This window comes from Carassius gibelio, chromosome B22 (genome assembly GCF_023724105.1).
Source record: "Carassius gibelio isolate Cgi1373 ecotype wild population from Czech Republic chromosome B22, carGib1.2-hapl.c, whole genome shotgun sequence".
Classification (NCBI taxonomy): domain Eukaryota; kingdom Metazoa; phylum Chordata; class Actinopteri; order Cypriniformes; family Cyprinidae; genus Carassius; species Carassius gibelio.
Genome location: NC_068417.1, coordinates 17,657,858 through 17,682,202, shown reverse-complemented (window position 1 = coordinate 17,682,202; position 24,345 = coordinate 17,657,858). Strand labels below are relative to the sequence as shown.

The 24,345-nt window shown below is 40.1% G+C and overlaps 2 protein-coding genes across 2 annotated transcripts in view; one reads left to right on the top strand and one right to left on the bottom strand.

Moving 5' to 3' along the window:
• LOC127988462 (uncharacterized) overlaps positions 1 to 24,345 on the top strand; it is a 523,986-nt gene that overhangs the window by 1,743 nt on the left and 497,898 nt on the right. Inside the window, exons 2-3 of the mRNA XM_052591221.1 lie at positions 16,186 to 16,503; positions 18,908 to 19,031. Coding sequence (XP_052447181.1) covers positions 16,186 to 16,503; positions 18,908 to 19,031 — 442 coding nt within the window. The remainder of the gene's footprint in view (positions 1 to 16,185; positions 16,504 to 18,907; positions 19,032 to 24,345) is intronic.
• LOC127988499 (SLAM family member 5-like) overlaps positions 1 to 24,345 on the bottom strand; it is a 240,114-nt gene that overhangs the window by 8,424 nt on the left and 207,345 nt on the right. The gene's annotated exons all lie outside the window — the stretch shown is intronic.

Sequence of the window (24,345 nt, the reverse complement as noted above, 5' to 3'; positions counted from 1 at the left end):
GCTGTTTTTAAATGGGAAAAAAAATGTATTTGCTACATGTTTGTAAGCAGTACACATCTAAACAGGGAGAATAAAAACGCAGTACATACCAGATCCGTCGTAATAATGAGTCATAAACACATCCACAGCTTTAAATCCCGGTTTATTTAGAAAGGTATGATGGATGACAATTCCTTTGTCTACGTTTCATTTCTTCAGGGACAGAACTGTTTGTGTCCGTTATGGAATAACTCACGGTCAGAAACTGCATCTTGGTAGTAAAAAAAACTGCATGGTTTTGCAGTGTACAGTGTCACAAACAGAATGGGACGATCCACCAAAAAAAAAAAAAAAAATTGAAAGAAAAACTGAAGATCTTTATTTGAATTCTGGCGCGCTCTCGTGACGGCTCGTGACGCGCTCTGAAGCACCTGTCAGCTGATGGAGGCGGACCTTGCCGATCACCTTTTCTTTATCAGTTTTATTTTTCTGGATAACAGGTTAAGTTGAGAAATAATAACTTAAAAAAAAAAAAAATTGATAAACGAACCCAACACTGGCTATGTCCTTGCTGGAGTGTGATGTGATTTGTGTCATGTGCAGCCAGGTGCGATGGATCGCGTACAGACCAATAGGGTGTCGGAATGGTATATGTTTATATGTTCCAACCACAATCAAATTCACTCCATCCGGATGCCGCGATTTATCTGGGGTGTGTTTCCCAAATCTATAGTTGCTAACCTGTTTTTGTTACCAACCATGGTTTTGGAAAATGCACCCCTGGATTTTTTTTATTTTTTTAAATTTTGAATGATGACAAGCCGGAACAAAAAAAAAAGGCGAAATGAAATAGCAGTAACGAACCTTTTTTTTTTTTTAATGTAAGGAGTAGAAAGTACAGATAATTGTGTGAAAATGTAAGGAGTAGAAGTAAAAAGTCGGCTGAAAAATAATTACTCCCCCTAGCAAAGCATAGATACCCAAATTTCTACTTTAGTAAGGTAACAAAGTATTTGTACTTTGTACTTGACACCTCTGGGTAAAATGTAACAAAAATAAAACATAACAAACGAACAGGTTTTTAAACCGGTAAAAATGGTTATTTAAATTAAGTTTTGCTCAAATGTTGTTACATTAACTGGAAGCACGAGACGAGACACAAGCTTAACATAACAGTAAAGTTTACTTGCTTTTTGTTCACTGTACACAGGCCCGTGGCCAGCTACGAGGTCACCGAATAAAATCGGTACATTTTTCATGTTCGAAAATAAAATTTGTTCTCTGATTGACTAATTTGCTGCTAGACTGCTCATATGAATGTCTGCATGTACAACTCAGAAAGTTTAGCGGCCTGTGCGTTGTACGAAAATAAGTGAACGGGTCTTCAGAGAGGGTCATCGTGATTTTGCCAAGTAAGACATGTTCCTGGATCAACATTATTATCCAAAAATTCAGACTTAACCCAATCCCCACCCCTAAACCTAACCTTACCCATAATTTATTATAAAATAAATGTAATAAATGTTGTGAGCGAGACCGTGAGACGCAGCCTTCGTGTTGCCAGATCCAGCTATTACGTCTGCAAGATGTCTGTTAAAGATCTGTTGATCTGGAAAGCATCTGCTGTCTACAAACGTCAGACGTCGTTCAGATGTCAGGTTAGCATACATTCCAAATCATAAACATCTTAGACATCTAATAGACATCTGTTTGACATCTAAAAGGAAACGTCCTATAGACGTTTTGCAGATAAGCAAACAATCTTAAAAAACAGTCTTGCAGATGTAAATGCACACGTCAAACAGATGTCTCTGAGATGTACGTGTGCTATCAGGGAACGTTTTTTGACTCGTTTTTCCACTTAATTTGACACTTTAGAAAGTTAATAAAGTATGAAGTTGCGGCTTAGGGTCAGCGATAACTTTATCTTATCAAATTTCCAAAATATTTGCACAATGTCATTTATGTGATAATATGAAGTTTATTAACACACATTAACACCAGAGATCAGTGTTGTGCCTGAACGCGTTCATTGAACGATAGTTCATGAACTCGTTCATATTTTGGGCGAAGGTGAACTGAACTTGCTGAATTAATGCCTGATGAATGTTACTGTCAACTGTTCATTCTGGTGTCTGTGAACGGCACGCTCTCTCAGGTTAACTTCGTTCAATAGGGTGCCAGATTTCTATAGAGCCATCCAGGCGAAAACCCGGCTAAAACACACCTTAAACGGGTCTTAATATGTAGCGGTAAAACACCCAATCTGGCAACACCACCAGTGTCGCACCGCCGTCCGCCGCATGCGTGACGCGTCATCAAAAAATAAAATAAAAAAAAACATGGAGGCGACAAGCAGCATGTAGCAAGAAGGCGTATGATCATTTAAAATAATTTTATGATGTTTATGACAAGGTCGGTGAGAATGGGAGACAAAGCATTAAAGCAACAATGGAGAAATGCTGTCCCCTCAATGCTAATGTATTGGATATGAAGTCTGACGCATAGCTTCATTGTTAAAACTGATAAAATAATTGCTGTCTGTGATTCTATATGGGCTGTTGCAATAATTTTGAAAAAGCTCGCAGCAACATATGGAAAAAAAGAACTATGAACTATTTCATTTTTGGAACTGTGTGAACTTAGTTCAAAATTTTGAAGTTTGAACTATGAACTGAACTAGTTCATTTTAAAATTTGTGAACTGAACTATGAACTAGTTCATGTAGAAAGTGAACTTTCCCAACACTGCCAGAGATGCTGAAGATGGACGCACAGAGTAAAATACTGTATCAGGCAGATCACTCACTGTTCATGATGCAACTATTGGAAGAAAATCCTCAGTGTTGATTTGGGGGTTTATATGAATGTGTTTCTGAGGGAAGCTGACTGTCTTCTGAAAAGTTTACGTGGTGTATGATTTCACAAAGCTTGCCAGAACATTGTTTTTGCTTCAGATTGGGTTATTATTTAATCATACACTGTGTGCAGAATTATTAGGCAAATGAGTATTTTGACCACATCATCCTCTTTAGAGGAATCTAAACTGAAGAACTGACTCGACTAAAGTTCACACATGTATTTTTGTGATCGCGTGACTGCGGTCAGGTTTTTTCTTAACATCGCATTTCAAACCCAATGCTTTTTTCTTCAGTCCAGTGGTCAGCATCTTCCTAGAAAAGTTTCTGAGTGTGTTCTCAAAAGAAATACCCACAGATTATATATAGATTATTGCTTTTACCATGTTACAAGACATTTGCAAGGTTTGAATGTATATTCACTGAAGTGTTTCTCTCTTGGTCATTTGTTTCCTGTAATAGTTGCCACCAAACATTATAAAAACATTATACTGTAATTTTTTTTATTTACATTCTAATAGCAGATTTTTTTGTATTGCAATAACTGGCCCAGTTAGTTATTTTTTCATTAATCTTTCAAAACACTTCATAACTAAAGAAGTCAAAGCAACAGGCCTAAAATCATCTATAAACAAAACCTTAAGTGATTTAGTCACCCATGGCTTACTCTTCGGAAACACCTTCACAGATTTTTCAAGAATAACACTATCAACACAATAAGAGACATAACACCGATCCTACGTTGTGCACATGGAACATTGTGTACATGGATAATTGATCAAATCAACACAAATGAAGAAGATGATGGAAAACATTAAATTTGATTTTAATTTAAAACACAGCGAATAGCAGCCATGGAAGCCAACAAATGAACAAGGTCAGAGATCACAGATAAGCTGTATGACCGGAAGCATATTAAAATATAGATAAATCTTCTCATTAGCTTATTGTGTGGCTTGTCACCTTACATTGTCAATTGTATTCCAAGAAGCAAAGTGAATATTATTGTTTCCTTATTTCAGTTTGTTCAGGCCTGTTAGAGACATTAAAAAACAGAATGGGTTTCCATATTTAGTCACAAGGGCGAGGCAAATCAGCATCATGTTGCTGTGGGTCATGTCAAGTAATTATGTGCTATTATTCATTTATATATTTTAACAGGTTATGGAAATATTTAATAATTAAAGGCACACAATAAAACACTTTTTGTTCAAAATGTATATTAATAGTTAATGAGTGATTACATCATGAACCCATCTTTCATTCTGTTTTTTTCTCAATCATGTAATGTTTAGTTACTGCTGGTGCCCTAAGCAGAATTATATTGTTGTGTCCCCTCCCTCAAATATTAAGGAAGTAAAAAAAAAAAAAAAAAAAAAACACCCACTACAAAATATAAAAATAACCAAATAACAGTTACCTATGGCTATAATTGTATTAATACAGTTTTTTGATTTATTTTTGAGTCTGAAGAATTCAGAAATCATGCAAAAGAAATTTAAGCAGTTTTACTATTATTTGTGATGTCCTCATGGTTTTGTTGAATAAATTATAGAGGCTGTGTCATCTATCATAAAATGGTGTCCAAAGTTTAACTTCCTGAAAACGAAAGTAAAGAAGGGGAGCTGAAAGGTTTCTTATCCTGTGGCTCCCTCTGGTGGACTGCAGTTGTCATAGAGAGGGCATTTTTGCACAACCAATGCAAGTCTATGGGAAATCTTTGATGTTTAATAAATATTTATATGAAATCCATAAGTCTCACCAGTTAGAAAAGATATAGAGGCAAGCTGCAGATCAGGAACAAGTTCTCTGAAGAGTTTGGTGTCTGTAGCATTAAAGCCCTACTATGAGATACAGTACAGTTGAAAATTCTTGGTCTCGTAGTTTAAATAGTATAACAGTTAACTTTCTCGAGCCAAAATAACTAGCTAATAACTTCAGTTATGTTAGTGGTGGATAAGTGAATGTGTGTGTGTGTACAGAAGTTAAATTGAATTCAATGTATATCTCCTTGTTTCAGATGAGTCAGACTAGGGAATTTAAAAACAGGTGCTCTTAAATGTGCTCTTAAATTGTAAATTGCCATTAAAACCTGGGCTCCATGGACCATATTCTTAAGATACTGGCTGAGTTATATGATTAACACTAAAGAGTAGAAAATCAGTCCAGTCTCTCCAGCTGTAAATGACATTGGCTGTTTTATGTTGCTTATAATAAATTGTCATGTTGATATCACATAAGCAGTGTTTCAGATTGCTCTCAGTTACATTTCTTCTGTGATATCAACCTTATTAAAGTATGAAAGATCAACACTGAAATCTCATTCCAAAATACTGTAAAGGGACATTTAAAGAACAAATAAAGCACTGATTCGTTTTCAGATCCACAAAAAGAGCATTCTGGGTGAATATCCATAAATGTAGATAAAAATAACTTGCAGGGGTAAACGATATGAAGGATTTCTTTAACTTTATTTGATATCACAAACTTATTCTGAATAGACCATATGTTACATAAAGATAAAGAAGGGTATCCATATACAGGTGTGTCAGGGGGTAAAACCAAAGGAAGAGAGGGCCCTTGAAAAGTCTGTTATATATATTTTCAAGGAGTGGGGGCCGATTAGGACTGCATATATATATGTATATATATATATATATATATATATATATACATTCCTGCATTCCTGTTCATTTTTTATGCCCTTCAATCGCAAACTTCCTTCTGTCTTGTTTACTCGGATGTACGTCATTGATTACGTTGCATGAGTGCCCACTTCTGGCGGAACTATTTTACATTTTTGTATCTTTAACCCTGGCATTCTATTTTTTATTTTTATTTTATTTTATTTATTTATTTTTGTTTGTGGGTTCATGTTCTGTTATTCAAGCAATAAAAAAAAAAATTTACTTAAAAAAAAAATGAAGTGCACCGAACATCGAAATGGCGGCAGGGACTCCCCTGAGGGGAGGGAATTAAGTTAGCAAGTGCGACAGTGCGTGTCTAAAACTGGAGTGGAGCAGCCAGAGGCGTTTCGCTTCAGTCCTTCAGATTTGCTCTTTAACGGGTTTTGTTAAAAGGTGTTGCTCTCAGTCAGGAGGGTGTTGTTCATAAACAAACTCGACTTTTCAATCAGATTTTGTTGCAATATACGAAGAATATGAAGGAGATTTTCAAAATCTTTCAGTTTTTCTTGCTAATGTGCGGTAAGTGTGTGATTTTTGTTCATATTTGAATATAAAACTAATAAGAAAATAATAAGAAAAACATGCCTGTTATTGCACAAAACTCTGTTTTGGAATTACCATTTTATGTGTTTTATAATAATTTTAAAAATTTTAATGTATGTCATAATATAAATCCATTAAACGACATCACCATTTGAGACAAATGTATTAAATAAACTGTAAAATATTCAGAATATTATTGCTTATGATGCACAAGGCTTGTTATATACATATATTGCAATGTTATATCGCATATATATATATATATGTGTGTGTGTGTGTGTGTGTGTGTGTGTGGCACGCGGTGTGTGTGTGTGAGGTGACTTTAAATGATCTTAAATTAAAATTAAAATTAACTTTAAATAAAAAAAAATGTTTTAACTAAAGATATCACACCAATTGTGTGTGTATATATATATACTGTATGATTTAAGTCTGAATATATAAATGTATGTCTGAATATATATTTATACATTTGAATATATAGAAGTACATCTGAATTAGGGATTAATTATTTACTTTATGTGGTGATTAATTAATGTATGTAATCTCACATCAAATTTGGAGAAGTTACTCCCAAAAGATCATTTAAAGTCATTATCGTACTATCGTCATTATCGTAAAGTCAAGCATCAAACACAGATTACAAAAAGTAATATTTAGTTTGATAAAATGTATTACTTTTGGACCATGTGAGTAAATGACAAGAGAATTGTCATTTTTGGTTGGGTGAACTATATTAATTTATTTTCTTAATTTTATAATTATTACTTTTAAAATATTTAATTATTTATTTAACTAAATGATCCTCTAAATAATAAACTAAAACTGCCAGTAGGTGGTGGTAAATGTCTTATTGATTAAGTTATCGAGTCATTTATTCATTCGTTTGATTCGTTCAAATGGCCGATTCATTTTGGAGTGAAGTAAATGGTTCTTTTATGAATAGTTCATTGAATCATTAGGCTTGTTCGACTCAAAGCGGATCATCACTATCAGAACGATCGGTGTGTGACATCACAGAACCACAAGAGCTTTAGAGAGCCGACGACTTCTTGTGCTTTTGAATCACTCTCGTGGTACTTGGATGTCAAACACCGATAGGTCTGTGCAGCACCGCTTCAAAGACAATGTATAGGCCAATGGTTTAAACACGCTAAATGGTTCATCCAATTCATTTAAAACGTGGATTAAGAAATGAAATGCCACTGTGGGTTGCTCAGGGATTAACAGTTCTGATTTGTTTTTATATTTTGGCAAAATTGAGCACAACAAACCACATTGTATCTAAAATAACACAATATTAACTTCTGAACGGTTGTATAAGATGAGTATCACATTTGCACTAGTGTGATATTTCTTAACTATGTGATGTAAATATGAGAGAAAATTTAAAACGGGCATTTTGCCCCATATCTTGAATTCTAGGGATATTTTCTAGGCTCCATCAGTTGTTTCTCTGCCTCATATTAGTCATCAATCGACTGTATGAAATGATCCACAAAGGTCTGGGGTGGGCGTTAAATTACCAGCTCTAATCTGAAAACATAGTTATAAATCTGAATATATACATGTAAATTGTGAATATAAAGAATTGAACCTGATTATAGAGTTTTAAGTCTGAAAATATGTAAAAATCCTAAATATATAAATGCAATTATACATATATATTATATAATTGCAATTATAATATATAGAATGGCAAAACACACACACACACACACACACACACATATATATATATATATATACACACAAACCAAAAAAGTTGAGACACTGTACAGATTGTGAGTAAAAAAAGGAATGGAATAATTTACAAATCTCATAAACTTATATTTTATTCACAACAGAATATAGATAACATATATAATGTTGAAAGTGAGACATTTCGAAATGTCAAGCAAAATATTGGCTCATTTTGGATTTCATGAGAGCTACACATTACAAAAAAGTTGGGACAGGTAGCAATAAGAGGCTGGAAAAGTTAAATGTACATATAAGGAACAGCTAGAGGACCAATGTGCAACTTATAGGTCAATTGGCAACATGATTGGGTATAAAAAGAGCCTCTCAGAGTAGCAGTGTCTCTCAGAAGTCAAGATTGGCAGAGGATCACCAATTCCCCCAATGCTGCGGTGAAAAATAATGGAGCAATATCAGAAAGGAGTTTCTCAGAGAAAAAGTGCAAAGAGTTTGAAGTTATCATCATCTACAGTGCATAATATCATCCAAAGATTCAGAGAATCTGGAACAATGTGCGTAAGGGTCAAGGCCGGAAAACCATACTGGATGCCCGTGATCTTCGGCCCTTAGACATCACTGCATCACATACAGGAATGATACTGTAATGGAAATCACAACATGGGCTCAGGATTACTTCCAGAAAACATTGTCGGTGAAAACAGTCCATCGTGCCATTTGCTGTTGCCGGTTAAAACTCTATAGGTCAAAAAAGAAACCATATGCTCCCATCCAGATGTCGTCTCTTTCAGGGAAGACCTATTTTCCAACATGACAATGCCAGACCACATACTGCATCAATTACAACATCATGGCTGTGTAGAAGAAGGATCTGGGTACTGAAATGACCAGCCTGCAGTCCAGATCTTTCACTCAACATTTGGTGCATCATCACGAGGAAGATGTGTCAAAGAAGACCTAAGACAATTGAGCAACTAGAAGCCTGTATTAGACAAGAATGGGACAACATTCCTATTCCTAAACTTGAATAACTTGTCTCCTCAGTCCCCAAAGTTTGCAGACTGTTATAAAAAGAAGAGGGGATGCCACACAGTGGTAAACATGGCCTTGTCCCAACTTTTTTGAGATGTGTTGATGCCATGAAATTTTAAATTAACTTATTTTTCCCTTAAAACAATACATTTTTTTCAGTTTAAACATGTAATATGTCATCTATGTTGTATTCTGAATAAAATATTGAAATTTGAAACTTCCACATCATTTCATTCTGTTTTTATACACAATTTGTACAGTGTCCCAACTTGGAATCAGGTTTGTAGTAATCAATGTATATATTTTACTATATGAATTATTGTAAGTGCATCTCGCTAATCTAAACCAAAAGGAGTATTTCCATCTACTTTTAAAAAAAGGATGGCTGTGGTGCCGAAGGGTCCTCACAGTCAGTGACAATGCTAAACCCATCTTTACTACACAGTTCAGCATGGCTGAGAGAGCTAGGGGAATTGTCAACAACTGCTTATGTTTAGTGATAGAAGAGAAAAGAAACAATTGCAGCAACATATGATAGACATTAATAATTACAATAATATATTTAGTACAATATCTGCATTGATTCATGCACGGGACACATAAGTATACTGTTTTAATTAAAAAAGCCTGCCTTAATATGCCTAATAGTTAAGATATGTTGAAACTTAGACTATCTATCTATTCAGATGTGCATTTATATACTAAAGATGAATACAAATATATAATGTTATATTAAATATAAATTCATAATTTATATATTCAGACTTTACAACTATACTTTCTGATTTACCTCCATTTATTCAGACGTTTAACTATTGTCACGGGGTGAAGAACCACTCGACAAGAGGCACGTGAAATCAAAAACCCCGGAGGGTGGGTTTATTGAAAAGTGAAGGGTGCCTGGTGAAGTGTCCTGATCTGCTTTCCGCTGGTTGGTGCTCCCCGTGTGCTCTCCGTGCTCCTCTGTGCCAATCAAGGGGAAAGTGGGTGTCCAGACGTGCTCCAAAGGGTGTGGGCTGTCGGTCACTCGCTGCTTTCTGTGGGGATAGGAGAGAGGGGTTAGTCCAGCTTTGCATTCTGTTTGAGAACCTCTTCTCAGTGCAACATGTGCTGCTTTTCACTGTGCTGGCTGATGGGGAGCAGCTGTGACCGATCAGCCGGTGACGAGGGCGTGCAGGTGTTTTGGTTTGGTTTCCAGGGCGACGCTGATTCCTCTGGGAGTGCTCGTCACATCCCCCCCCCCTAAGTGTCGTTCTGGTCCTGCGAAGACATGTAGAAAGTAGGGGTGAGATTAGGGGAGGGTGGGGAATGACCCCTGACAGACCTGCATAAGCTGTCCAGATCCGGGAGAGGCCATCGGCGTTCGCGTTGGCGGCCCCAGCTCGATGGCGGACTTCGAAGTGGAAGTCCTGGAGCGCTAGGAACCAGCGAGTCACCCTGGCGTTGGTGTCCTTGGCGCGGGCCATCCACTGTAGGGGCGCGTGGTCGGTTACCAGGGTGAACTTGCGGCCCAGGAGGTAGTACCGGAGCTCCAGGACTGCCCACCTGATGGCCAGGGCTTCCTTCTCCACAGCGGCGTATTTCCTCTCGGCGGGGGACAGCTTCCTGCTGATGTAGATGATCGGATGCTCCTCACCTTCCTGAATTTGGGAGAGGACCGCTCCTAGTCCTGTGTCGGAAGCATCCGTCTGCAGCAGGAAGGGGCAGCTAAAGTCCGGGGCGCGGAGTACCGGCGAGGACGTGAGTGCTGCTTTCACCTGGGAGAAGGCTTCTTCCGCCGACGGGGTCCAGCATACTTTCTCCGGCTGCCCCTTCCTGGTCAGGTCTGTCAGGGGGGCGGCTAAAGAGGAGAAGTTGGGGATAAAACAACGATAATAACCCGCCAACCCCAAGAAGGCTCGTACCTGGGTCTTTGTCTCCGGTCTTGGTGCGGCGTGGATGGCCTCAACTTTCTTGTCTTGCGGCCGGATGACGGCCGACTTGATAGCCCAGGTACTTGGCCTCAGAGAGGGCTAGGTGGCATTTTCGGGGGTTGGCGGTAAGTCCAGCCCGCCGGAGCTCCGAGAGCACCCTCCGCAGACGATCCAGATGTTCGTCCCACGCCTCGGAATGGACCACGACGTCATCCAGGTATGCGGCCGCGTAAGCTTGGTGAGGCCGCAGGAGGATGTCCATCATCCGCTGGAACGTCGCGGGGGCCCCATGTAGGCCGAAGGGAAGGGTCCGGTACTGCCAGTGGCCACTGGGGGTGGAGAAGGCGGTTTTCGGCTTGGCGGCCTCGGAGAGCGGTACCTGCCAATAGCCCTTGGTTAGGTCTAGGGTGCTGATATACCGGGCCCTTCCTAGCCGGTCCAGCAGTTCGTCCACCCGAGGCATGGGGTACCCGTCGAATTCGGAGACTTCGTTCAGGCGGCGGAAGTCGTTACAAAAGCGGAGGGTGCCATCCGGCTTTGGGACCATCACAATGGGGCTGGACCACGGACTCCGGGATGGTTCTATTACCCCCAACTTTAGCATCTGTTGGACCTCTTCCTCAATAGCCTGCCGACGAGCCTCCGGGACTCGGTAGGGCCGTTGCCTAACGACGACTCCTGGGGGAGTCCGGATATGGTGTTGAAGCACGTTGGTCTGCCCGGGCTGAGAGGAGAACACATCCTGGAACTGACTGACCAGGTGCTGCAGCTCCGTCTTCTGGGCAGCCGAAAGGTGGGGGTTGATATCCACAACCACGGGCTCGGTGAGGCTTAGGGCAGCTACTTGGTCCCGGGTCCCCACCCATTTCTTTAGGAGGTTGACGTGGTAGAGTTGCTCCGCCTGCCGTCGTCCCGGCTGTCTCAGGCGGTAAGTGACCGGTCCAACCCTCTCGACGACCGAGTAGGGCCCCTTCCAGGAGGCCAGAAATTTGCAGGCGGAGCTGGGGACCAGGACCATGACGCGGTCTCCCGGTTGGAACTCCCGTGGCTGGGCTGTCCGGTCATAATGACGTTGCTGCGCTTGTTGGGCCCTGGTGAGGTGTTCCCGGACTAACGGCATCACTCGGTCGATCCGTTCCCTCATTTGCCGGACATGTTCGATGACGGTACGATGCGGGGCCGGCTGCTGCTCCCACGCTTCCCGGGCCACGTCCAAGAGGCCCCGGGGTTGACGGCCAAACAGGAGCTCGAAGGGGGTGAAGCCAGTTGAGGCCTGGGGAACTTCGCGGATCCCGAAGAGCACGTAGGGGATCATGAGGTCCCAATCCCGCTTGTCCTCCGCCGCCACACGTCTGAGCATTTGCTTGAGGGTCTGGTTAAATCTCTCTACGAGGCCATCAGTCTGGGGGTGATAAACAGTGGTCCTCAACTGCTTCACCCGCAGCAGCCGGCAGAGGTCAGCCATTAGCCGGGACATAAAGGGGATTCCCTGGTCAGTCAGGATCTCTGAGGGGAGGCCGACTCGGCTGGCCAGCAGAAACAGCTCCTGGGCGATGGACTTTGCGGTGGCCTTCCGCAGGGGGACTGCTTCTGGGTACCGGGTGGCATAGTCGATGATGACCAGGATGTGCTCATGCCCTCGGGCAGACTTCGGCAACGGCCCCACTATGTCCATTCCAATCCGCTCGAAGGGCACCTCGATGATAGGCAGCGGGATGAGCGGGCTGGGGGGAGGAGTCCGGGGCGACGTGGCCTGACAGGTCGGGCAGGCCTGGCAGAACCGCTTTACCTCGGCGTCCAGGCCCGGCCAATGGAAACGGTCGCGGATGCGTTGGGCAGTATTGGCTGCCGCGAGGTGTCCTGCCATGGGGTGGGAATGGGCCAGCTCCAGAATGGTCTCGGTCTTGGCACGAGGCACAACTAGTAACTTTTTCTCCTCCCCCCTACGCTGGGCGACACAATACAGCAGGCCATTCTCTACGACAAAATGTGGGAGAGGGTGGGGCCGGGGGAGGACGTCCTCTCCATCCACGACTCGCACCTGGCTCCAACAGTGCTTGAGTCGGTCGTCCTCCCGCTGTTCCTTGGCGAAAGAGCCCCCTCCAGCGGCCTGTTGGTAGACATCATAAAACAGATTAGTAGATTGGGAGGGGGCCTCACCTTCTCTCCCACTGTCGGAGACGAGCAGGGCCGGTCGGCGGCGGGGTCCAGGCGGCCGCCTCGGTCTTCGACGGTTCCCCTTGGGGCTGGCAGGCTGGGTAGCGGCGGACAGCAGCTTCTCGAAGCCGGGCCAATCCCTTCCAAGCAGTACGGCCACCGGCAGGTCCTTCACTAGGCCTACCTCCACTGGCCAGGTGCCTTGGGGGGACGAAATGACCATTTCACGGGCCGGTACTTGACGAGTGTCTCCGTGCACACAGGTAATCGGTAGGAAGTTTTTCCGGCCGCTTCGCGGGGCGCACAGCCGCGCCTGGATGAGGGTGACCGCACTGCCTGAGTCCAGCAGGGCCCGGAACCGTCTTCCATCCACCCTCACATCTGCTTCGGGGGCTCCCGCCAGCACCCGTTGGTGAAGGATGCAGCCTGCCAGCCAGGCTCGCAGAGGCGACGGTGGTTCGGCACTTGGCATGGGCTCATCTCGCGGTGGGGGAACCGTCGGCCTGCTGACGGGTCGCGCGGTGCCTTCGAGCGGGCGTCGCTCCTGGACCACCCTCCGGGGGAAGGGCGGCAGCCGGTCCCCTGCCCCGCTGGGATGAACGGCATCCGCCAGCTCGATCGCCTCCACTAGTTCCCGGACGTCACGTGGGTCCCTCATGCCGACAGCCTGTCGGTGGGCGCGTGGTAGTGCGCGCAGGAGGCGATCGACCACCACTCGTTCCGCTACCTGTGTTGGTGTGGGGTTTCCTGCCAACAGCCAGTGCTGGGCGAGGCGGCTGAGTTCGGCTGCCTGGGCACGGGCTGGCACCCGGGGCTTGTATTCCCACTCGTGGAACTGCTGGGCGGCACTTACAGGGGAGAGGCCCAGCCTCGCCAGGATCTCTCGCTTCACTTCGACATAACTGTCGGCACTCGTCAGGGGGAGCGAGAAGTAAGCCCTCTGTGCTTCACCGGTGAGTAGGGGTGCCAGCGCACGCGCCCACTCGTCCTCTGGCCATCCCTCTCGGTGGGCAGTGTTTTCGAAGACCTGAAGGAAGGCTTCCACATCGTCATCGGCCGTCATCTTGGGCAACAGACGGGTGGCTTGTGCCCGAGGCTCAGGTAGCGGAACGCGCTGGGCCGCGGCCGCCCGGACGGCGGCGAGTTCATCCTCCGTCCTGCCCAGGCGAGTGGCGAGGTGTTCCGCTATTTGCTGCTGGCGGATGCTAACCTCAGCGAGGCGTTGTAAGACGTCCTCCATCGCGGGGCCGCGCGTGCCGCCTTCCGTGGTGCTGCTGACAGAAAGCAAAAAAAAATTAGGAGTTGGGGCGGTGACCTTGTCGGTGATTCCTCACTGTTCTGCCCGCATTCTCCACCACTGTCACGGGGTGAAGAACCACTCGACAAGAGGCACGTGAAATCAAAAACCCCGGAGGGTGGGTTTATTGAAAAGTGAAGGGTGCCTGGTGAAGTGTCCTGATCTGCTTTCCGCTGGTTGGTGCTCCCCGTGTGCTCTCCGTGCTCCTCTGTGCCAATCAAGGGGAAAGTGGGTGTCCAGACGTGCTCCAAAGGGTGTGGGCTGTCGGTCACTCGCTGCTTTCTGTGGGGATAGGAGAGAGGGGTTAGTCCAGCTTTGCATTCTGTTTGAGAACCTCTTCTCAGTGCAACATGTGCTGCTTTTCACTGTGCTGGCTGATGGGGAGCAGCTGTGACCGATCAGCCGGTGACGAGGGCGTGCAGGTGTTTTGGTTTGGTTTCCAGGGCGACGCTGATTCCTCTGGGAGTGCTCGTCACACTATATATTCAGATTTTCTTCTATATATTCAGACTTAGAACAATATAATTCAGATTTGCATCTATATATTCAGACAACAATATATAAAAATATAACTATATATTTACAATTTAAAATGATTTAATCTGGCTTAATTATATATTCACAATTTACAATTATATATTCGGAATCCCTTCTACACATTCAGATTTGTATGTAATTATTTCCTGTTTGGCACCTCGTAATATATACACACACATATATACATATACATATTCCTGTGATCAAAGAATTTTCAGCTTCATCCCTTCAGTCTTCAGTGTCACGTGATCCTTCAGAAATCATTTTAATATGCTGATTTATTATAAGTGCTGGAAACTGTCGTGCAGCTTAATATTTTTTTGGATCCTGTGATAATTTTTCAGGATTCTATGAGTTTAAAAGAAGAGCATTTATTTAAAATAGAAATATACACTATACAATATACACTATAGTTCCAAATTTTGGGGTCATGGTATTTTATTTATTTATTTTTATTTTTTATTTTATTTTAATTTCAAATGAAAAAATTAAATTGTTAAGAAGAGATAGCAAAGATTTATGTTGTTAGAAAAGATTTTGAAAGAAATGCTGTTCTTTTTATTAATCAAAGAATCCTAAAAACAATTATCACAGTTTCCAAAAAAAAAAAAAAAATAATAATAATAATACATTTGGCAGCACAGCTTTTGGCAACTTTGATCATTCTAATAATATATCAGCATGTTAGAATGATTTCATTAAGATTATGTGATACTTTATGAGTAATAGCTGATGGAAATTCATTGTTGTGTATTAAAAAACTGAAACCATAAGTTTATATCATAATAACATTTTTTTTTTTTTTTTTTTTTTTTTATGGAGCCTTGATGAGCTTTAGAGACTTAATAAGAAACTATAAATGGGTTCAGTACTGTAAAAAACTAAATAAAACAAAACAATAAATCTGAATAATATTCTGAATTCAGAACCTTGTGCATTTTTGAGAATAATATTTAGAGATTTTTACAGTTGTTATGATAACTGTATCTCAAACAGTGTCAGAGTTTAATTAATGTAAGTGGATACAGTATAATAAACATATGAAAAATATGGATTTAGATCAAATGGTGTTGTTGTGTAATGGATTTATATAATTACATACATTAAAAGTTTGCAATTTAAAAGGCATGTATTTATTATTATCTAAGTTAGTTTGGGCTCAAAACATAACAGCCGCAAAGAGATTAATTGGCAAAAAAAACAAAACAATGTCCAATGACTGTAAAATGTCAAACTAACTTTATCTCCGTGCTAAACTCTGCAAGGACACCAGCCCTCCAGGACAGAGTTTGGGCTTTAATTAAGTGTATGCATACAATTAAACAACTGCATAATTCATTAAAAATAGTAGTATACCGAATTGAATAGCAAGTGCTATAAAATAGTATGATACTAATACATACATGCATTCTTACAGTCAAAACTGTTTACTAACATTATCAGCAATGTTTAATCTCTGAGAAACTGTTTCTGTTTGTGATGCAGGTGTGTTTGGTGTTGATGAAGATGAAGTGAAGTCAGTGATGGAGGGAGATTCTGTCACTCTGAGCCCTGATCTTACTCAGATACAGGGATTTAATCTGATAGAGTGGAGGTTTGGCAGTCAGGGCTCTATGATTGCTAGTATTTTTGGAAAAACAATCTCATATGAAGATGAGGAGATATTTGAAGATCGACTGCAGCTGGATCAGACTGGATCTCTGACCATCAAGAACATGAGAACCATACACTCTGGTCGTTATACAGCAGAGATCAGTCACAGCACTGGGACGTTGTTCACAATATTCATTGTTACCGTCTATGGTAAACATAAATTTGGTCACACTTTATATTAAGTGTCTTTACCTAATATGTGCTAATGTCAAAAAAAAATAATAAAAAAAAAATAATATATATATATATATATATGGTGCTTTTTCAGTAATTTATTTACCTACTTTTGTAACCTGTGATACTTTTTGTCAGTTCATTGATAAAAGTTAAAAAGTACAGCATTCATTCAAAATAGAGATGTTTTCTTGCTGTATCAATCACCACTATTTCTATCAATTTAACAAATCATTGATTAATTAAAACGAATTTATTTACAAAACAAATAATTACCTCCAGCTTTTGAACGGTAGTGTATATTGTTACAAAAGTTATGTTTTAAATAAATGCTGTTTTTTACTTTTTATTCATCAAATAATCCTGAAAACTATCACCTATCACAGGTTTCCAACATTGCTAATAAATCAGCATTGCATAAAATGTATTTAAAGTAGGGCCGGGACTCGATTAAAAAAATTAATCTAATTAATTAGAGGCTTTGTAATTAATTAATCAAAATTAATCGCATTTTAATCGCATATAATTATTTGACCTGAGAACAGTCAGAAGTAATTTTTTTTCACATGGATTTTTAGTATACCATTGAATAATGACTGAATACATAAGCTTAAGCAACAAAATATTGTTTATTTTTGTTCAACCAAGTCTAGCAGACCAGTGCAATTGAATTGCAATGAAGTGCAATTGCCATGAAGTGTAGCAATAGCATATTTAGAAAAAAATTAGAAATAGTACATTTCAGAAATTCAGGAAGCTTATAGGTGCTGGAACCTTCTGTAAAGTGTTTTTAAGTAAAACACAATACTGTCAATTACATTCAGAACATTGGAAACACTGACTATTAGAAAACATCTCTCTGTTGCTTCAGAGGCCATAACATACTAAGTCCAACTCTCAATAACCTTGGCCAAAACAATAAAGAGTTCAACATAAACTGTTGCACCAACAAAATAATACATAGTTCAACATAAAGTGTAAAGTCCACGCTAGCTGCTATATGTTTTGCGTTTAGGTGATACTTGAGGCTCGATGTGCTGCGCCTGCGGTGATATGCGAACGCTAGTTGGTGCTCCAGTATAATTGTTCTGCCGAAACTCATCCAGTGAGAAACGTTCCGCGGTGCAAAAATAAGTTATTAAAAATGCGGGATTTTTTTCTGTAATTAATTAATCTTAGTTAACGTGTTATTTTTTGTGTAATTAATTAATCTCAATTAACGCGTTAAAGTCCCGGCCATAATTTAAAGTAAATTTTGATTAAATAAACGTAGGGTTAATGACCATAAGTAAAATAGTAGCCTAATGTATCCAAATTTTTGACATATATATATATATATATATATATATATATATATACACACACACACACACACACACACACACACATACATTGCCCTTGCCCCTTAGGAACTCTCTGCATGTCCCTGATCTAGTTAATGTTAATTTCAGCATTTACTAAAACATTATTAAAATCACAAGTTGTGTTTTTTAACATTAGTTAATTCACTGTGAACTAACATGATAAAAACAATGGGCCTTAATCAAGAAACACAAGTAGAACAATTGTGTTGTGTAAAGTGTTCATAAAGCCATTCTGACCTAAACTTTCGAATTCATGAAAATGTTTTTTTTTTTTTTTTTTTTTTTTTTTTTTAAATGTTAGTTGATACGAAAGTAATGTATACAGCTCCCTATACGTGTAAATGGTGTGTAAAATGTTCTGTGTTCTTTTTGGCAAACTGATTACACTGAATTTTGAAGCACTGCCATAATAATTACAAGTTGCCCTTGCACTTTTATTTTTACATTGTTAATTATTTAATTTTTTTTTTTTTTTTATATTTTATATATTTCAATTTTATATATTTTAGCTCTAAGTCACGGATCACATTTGCAACGTACCTGTCTCGCTCAAGTCCAAAGCTGTTCTGACGAGAGTGGGACGCGATTGGGCAATTCAGTTAAAGGAAGTGACATGACACAACATAAAATGCCATACATTATTTTAAAACAAATATACACAACTTCCATATGGTCCTATAAGTTTACTAATAATGTCATGTATGGTGAAACATGAAAATAAAAATAAAATAAATATAATTTCTTGGAAAAATTAAAGTTTGCTCAAACTCAATGGTCAAACTCAAAACAGTGATTCAGACAGTGAAATGTTGCTGTGTTGTGATATGAAATAAGACGCCTTGTGGCAAGTCAAATTAATCACCAATATCTAACTGCTGTACATGTCAAACTGATTATTTTTAATTAATTAATTTGCATATCTACGCAGAAATAACCAACTGTAAGTCTTAAGTTTGTAGTTATGTGAGTAATGGTGTTCAGTTTGTTGAATTTAACTGTAAATCTGTTTCTTGTAGGGTCTCCGGCTGTTATTGATGCTGCTAAAGGTGAAATGAAGCTAATGTCAGTGAAGGAGGGAGATCCTGTCATTCTTCAGACTGTTGTTCCTCAATTAACCGAAGATATGCTGATAGTGTGGAGGTTTGGAGATGAAAGAAAACTCATAGCTAAACATGATATAGAGGCCAAGAGCTCACCATTATATTATGATGATGAGAGATTCAGAGACAGACTGAAACTGGATCAGACTGGATCTCTGACCATCACAAACACCAGCACCATTGACTCTGGACTTTATAGTGAAGATCAGCAGCAACAAACATACTTTATACAAGAGATTCACTGTTACTGTTGGTGGTGAGTTACTCAAGACTTTTGACAATGATTGTTTATCAGCTGTCAGTGAATAATCAGCCAATGTGATACTAAAGTGCTCATATTATGTGCACTTAAACTTAGTGTAACTTTCAGAGTGCAAAATGTTTTCCCCAGACCTTTTATTAAAGGGGTCATATGATGCGATTCAAATTTTTCCTTTCTCTTTGGATGGGTTAAAAGCTCTTGGTCCATTAAGAAATTCTGTAAAGTTGCAAAGTTATAAAGTCTCAAATCCAAAGAGATATTCTTTATAAAAGTTAAGAGTCAACCACACCCCCCTAAAACAGTTAATTCTAACCCGCCCCTACATATCTATGTCACAATGTGGGAAGTGGGAAATTTTTATTCTTTCAAGAGATTAATTTATTTTTAGTTCGTTCTTTTTTGTTTTTCGTTCGTTCGTTTTTTTTTTGTTTTTTTTTTTACTTTAATGTACTGGACTGTTTCAGTGCCTTAAACACAAGTGAGTACAATTAATTTCTACTTAACTGAAATTGAGATATTTATGAATTATGTCAAGTAATACTAAGTAAATCTAAAAAAAAATGTTATACCTCACCTCCAGGTATTTTAATAAAGTGGCTCACTATAGTGTTTTTGCTCACTCAGCTTCTCAAAACTTCCCAAAATGCTTGCTCTCCTGGAAGTCAACAGAAGACATAAATGCTTATTTTATGCATTTAAATGGTTAATTTTCACATGTGTTTTTGTATAAGTGCACTGTGTTTAAAAGCAGTGTATATATATATGTGTATATATACAGCCACAAATTAAATTAAATATTTCAAGAGGGGTTATCCTGTTTGTTTTGGTCATAAAGAGATATGCTGGTTCCGCATCTAAATAAGTGTAACCCAGGTAGGGTTATTATGTTGAGTTAATAACAGAATGGGTTAATGATGGGTAAAAAAACAAGTTATTATTGAGTAAATAATATCTAATTCATGAGAAGGGTTCATTTTGAATACTGTAATTCCTCAAATAAAAACCAGTAGTCAAATAAACGCCGGGCCTCTTATAGTGGCCGGGGGCGTGGTCAACACAGACAAATAAAGCACAGTCTTAAATAAAGGCCGGGGGAAAATTTGTGCAGCAGAGCCAGATAACGAACGTACACGCCCACTGCCGGAGCATTTCTCGTTCTCGAGTCAAGAACTGGTTGCATCGGTTTTCAGATCACCAGTACACTGAACCAAGCGTTTCTGTCGGACGAGTCAGATTCGAGAACCGAGGAGCTGATGATACTGTGCATGCGTGATTCAGTGTGAAGCAGAATGACACAGAGCACGTCTGAACCGAACTGATTCTTTTGGTGATTGATTCTGAACTCATTCTGTGCTAATGTTATGATCTCTGTCCGCTGGAAAGTAAAACGCGTTATTTAAAACAATTACTTATCAAATAGATTGAATTAGAAATAACGGCCTGCCTCTAATAAAAGCCCTCTTCAAATAAAAGCCTGTTACCTTCTGCAGTTCAGGTTAATAAAGGCCCCGGCTATTATGATACATAAGGGAGTACATCAGCCATGCTTATGTACATGTGTTATTTTGTGTTTCATTTGAGAACTACAATTTAAAGCACTGTTTCTTTAAGAATTACGGTGATACTTTGTATGTAATGCTCTTGCAGAAAATGTGCTATTGCCTAGCAAGTTAGTATTATTTTTTGCCTTTTTTTAAAGGTTGTTGATTTATTTGTTCCCACCTTCACGAGTGAGAGTGTGATTCTGATTGGACGAGAGAAAAAAAAGGAGAACAGAGCAATACGCATGAGAGTGTTGCTCGGATGGTGGAGAAGAAAATGTACATTTACATGAAAATAAGTTGTTGAAACTTATATTTCTTCATATCGGAGAGTTTAAGGACATTCATGAAAGTGTATGCACGTTACTCTTCACGCGTATAAGCCGAAGAGTAACATAAGAGTTCAGTCGTCAGTGTGAGAATATACAATAGATAATCACATTTATTTACACATTTATTTATTTTATTTTACTGTGTATAAATAAACCTAAAGGCTAATTTTGTTATACTTACCCATTTGTGTTGATTGAAGTCATTAGGATATCATTAGTGCATAGTCGAGAGACACTTTAAGAACCCTGTTCGCTGCTCTGGTTATAATCAGAGCATAGGAGGCACTACACAATTTCGGGGCTCATCTGGGATAATTATTCTCTCCCTAAAATCCTGAATATTAAGATTAAGCATTCAGTAGAAGAAAAGGGGACTTACTGACTATTCTTTCCAAGATTCAAAATGGCCTTCAAGAATGATTCACTTTTGTCTGTTGAACTCTCAAACTGGTGCAAGGAATCTGTAATTGAGGAAAGCCATGCTATCATGTTAATGTGAGTACCTGCAACAACTGATGTGGCATGTATTAAAGAGGCTGTCGAAACTATAAAAGCGGTAGGCAGAGTGAGAGTTAGAGACTCTAAAAAGGGACAAAGCCCAGATACTGTGTCGATATTGTGTGAATGCCGTGAAGTAATAGATCCTAACCGCATTCCAGCTGAATTGCTGAGAGCCAAAGGGGAAGAGATGTGGAGGCACCTTCATTGTAGCACCTTTTGATGTACCTGCATTCGAGTGTTCTGAGAAATTGGCAAAATTTCTGCACGAGGAAGGAAAATCCATGACTGACTTGGAATCTTTAATTCCATTCAACCAGTTCCAGTGCTGGTTCACCCGAATCCATTATACGTGCAGTTGGGGACATTCTGGAAAAAAACAAAGCCCTCTGGAGACTCTAATGCTTATAGGCGATTGGGTATGTTTTCTGATACAATTCCTACCCCTTCGGGAGAAGAAAATCTTGAGAACTTGATGGAACAGGCCAGATTAATGACAGCTGAATGTGAGTGTTCAGAAAAAGAAAAGTGGCAATGGATAATGAAGAGTTTGAAAGGCCCTGCTCTTGAGTGAAGGCGGTAAGGTGACTTCCTGAAATGAATAGAGAAATCGTTGACAAAGGTGGTGCAAAAAGGCGGGTTGATATGTCACATGATGGATAAGGTGAGGATTGAACAGCTAATCAGAGGTGCTGCTTTCGGCTCAGACGTGATGTTATTACAGCTGAGGATATGAGAACGGAAAACCAACCTCCAACTTTCTTGGAGTTATTTAATGAGTTAAAAACAGTTGAAGAGAATGAACTTGCACGTCGTAAAATCGGAACATCAGTGAAATCAATAAATCTGAAATCCGATGATAATCTGGAATTGGAAGTAGTTAAGCAACTCTGAACTGAACTTCAGGAGCTGAAAGACAATATGAGAGATGATTCAGCTAAAGTCCCTGTTACATCCATGAAGATAGATCCTGAAGAAAAGCTGGGAAAGCAAAGAGTGGATACTCATGGAGAGTCTGAAGTGAAAGAGTTAAAGAAACAAATTCACAAGTTGAATAAACAGTTGGAGGTGATGAGTATCAGTTCAACTGCTAAGCCTGTTCAAACTAAAACTAGGCTGGACTTCAGAGCAATGCCTTTGAAACACAATGAGAAACCAATGAAGTGTAAGGAGGATTTCTACTGTTATCATTGCGGGGAAGATGGACATATAGCCACTAAGAGCAACGCACCAGAGAATACTGGCAAAGTCATAAAAAGATGGTGAAATCCCTCCGAAGGGCTAAAACAGAAGTGAGCAGGGTGAAGGAAGATCCTGTTGCTTCTCGTGGTCCAGATTGTTTCTCCAAGAAGGGACTAACTGATGTCAGAGAGAAGGAATGTGTGCCTATGGATCTAGTGGGACCGGTCTCAACCATTTCAGTGGAATTGAATGGATGTCCATGCAGTGCTTTACTGGACAGTGGTTCTCAAGTTACCATTGTTTTTGAACAGTGGCATTCCAAGAACTTACCACAGATTTCCATTCAACCTTTGACTGGATTATCTATCTGGGGACTGGGGACTGAGTGCCTGTAACTATCCTTTTAAGGAATACATTCTAGTGGATGTATAATTTCCTGAGTCATTTATTGGAGTGAAAGAAACAGTACCTGTCTTAGCATTGGTGTATCCAGAACCACAAGATCCTCAACAGGTTCCTGCAATCAATGAAAGTTTTTTTTTTTTTTTCCAAGGACTGATTTCACTTGGCCAGGAGTCAGGAGTATCGGATGATCCACATTCCCTAAGAATTCAGTCAACTGTTTCGATACCTTGTTTCCAGCGTAAGAAATGGAAAGAGGAAGTGATTGACTCAATTGAAGGGATTGTTAAATGGATGGGACTTGGATCCTTAACAAATACCTCAGAAGGGTGAAAAGTATGCTGAGTGTAAAGTTGAACTCAAGGAACAGGTGAGAGAAGATGTTCTCCTAGAAGTAGCCACAGATGAAAACTTATTACCTGCTGGAGTATTTGTCCCATCGTCTGTCCTGTATTCATCTGATATAGACGTGGATAACTTCAAATTGCTTGTGTGCAATGAAGCTGCAAAAGATACAGGCATTCCAGTAATTCTGTTTGTTAACAGCAGGTGTTCATCACTAAAGCTCAATTATCACTCAATTAATCACTTAATAACTTAATTGCAATGTGTATCTTCTTTCAGTGAACTCAACTGAATTAAGTTCACATTACTCATAACTGTTAGTTTTTTCAACTTAAATGGTTTAAGGCAATCGGTTTCCTCAAACGGTTTGAGTTAACATAACTTGTCAGGTTTTTAAGGATATCTGTTTACTCAAACCGTTTGAGTTAAGTTTACTTGTCTGGTTTCACAGTCAAGGCAATCGGTTTACTCAAACGGTTTGAGTTAAGTTAACTTGTCGGGTTTTACAGTGCAGGGACGGTGATGGCAAATGTTTTCCATACTCACACTCTTACTGTTGCGCAGGGAGATCAGACCACTGTCAGGAAGCTGAATCCGAATATCTTTAACTTTGGCGATTCTCGAATACCGCTTAATTGGGATGAAAGATAAAGAAAGAAGCTGTCTGAGCGAGGAAACGTGTTTTCTATATCAGAATGGGATGTGGGAAAAGCAAAAGATGTGACTCATACTATCAGGCTGAATGATTGCACGCCAGAGAGAGGTCTAGGCGTATTGCCCCAGCAGACATCG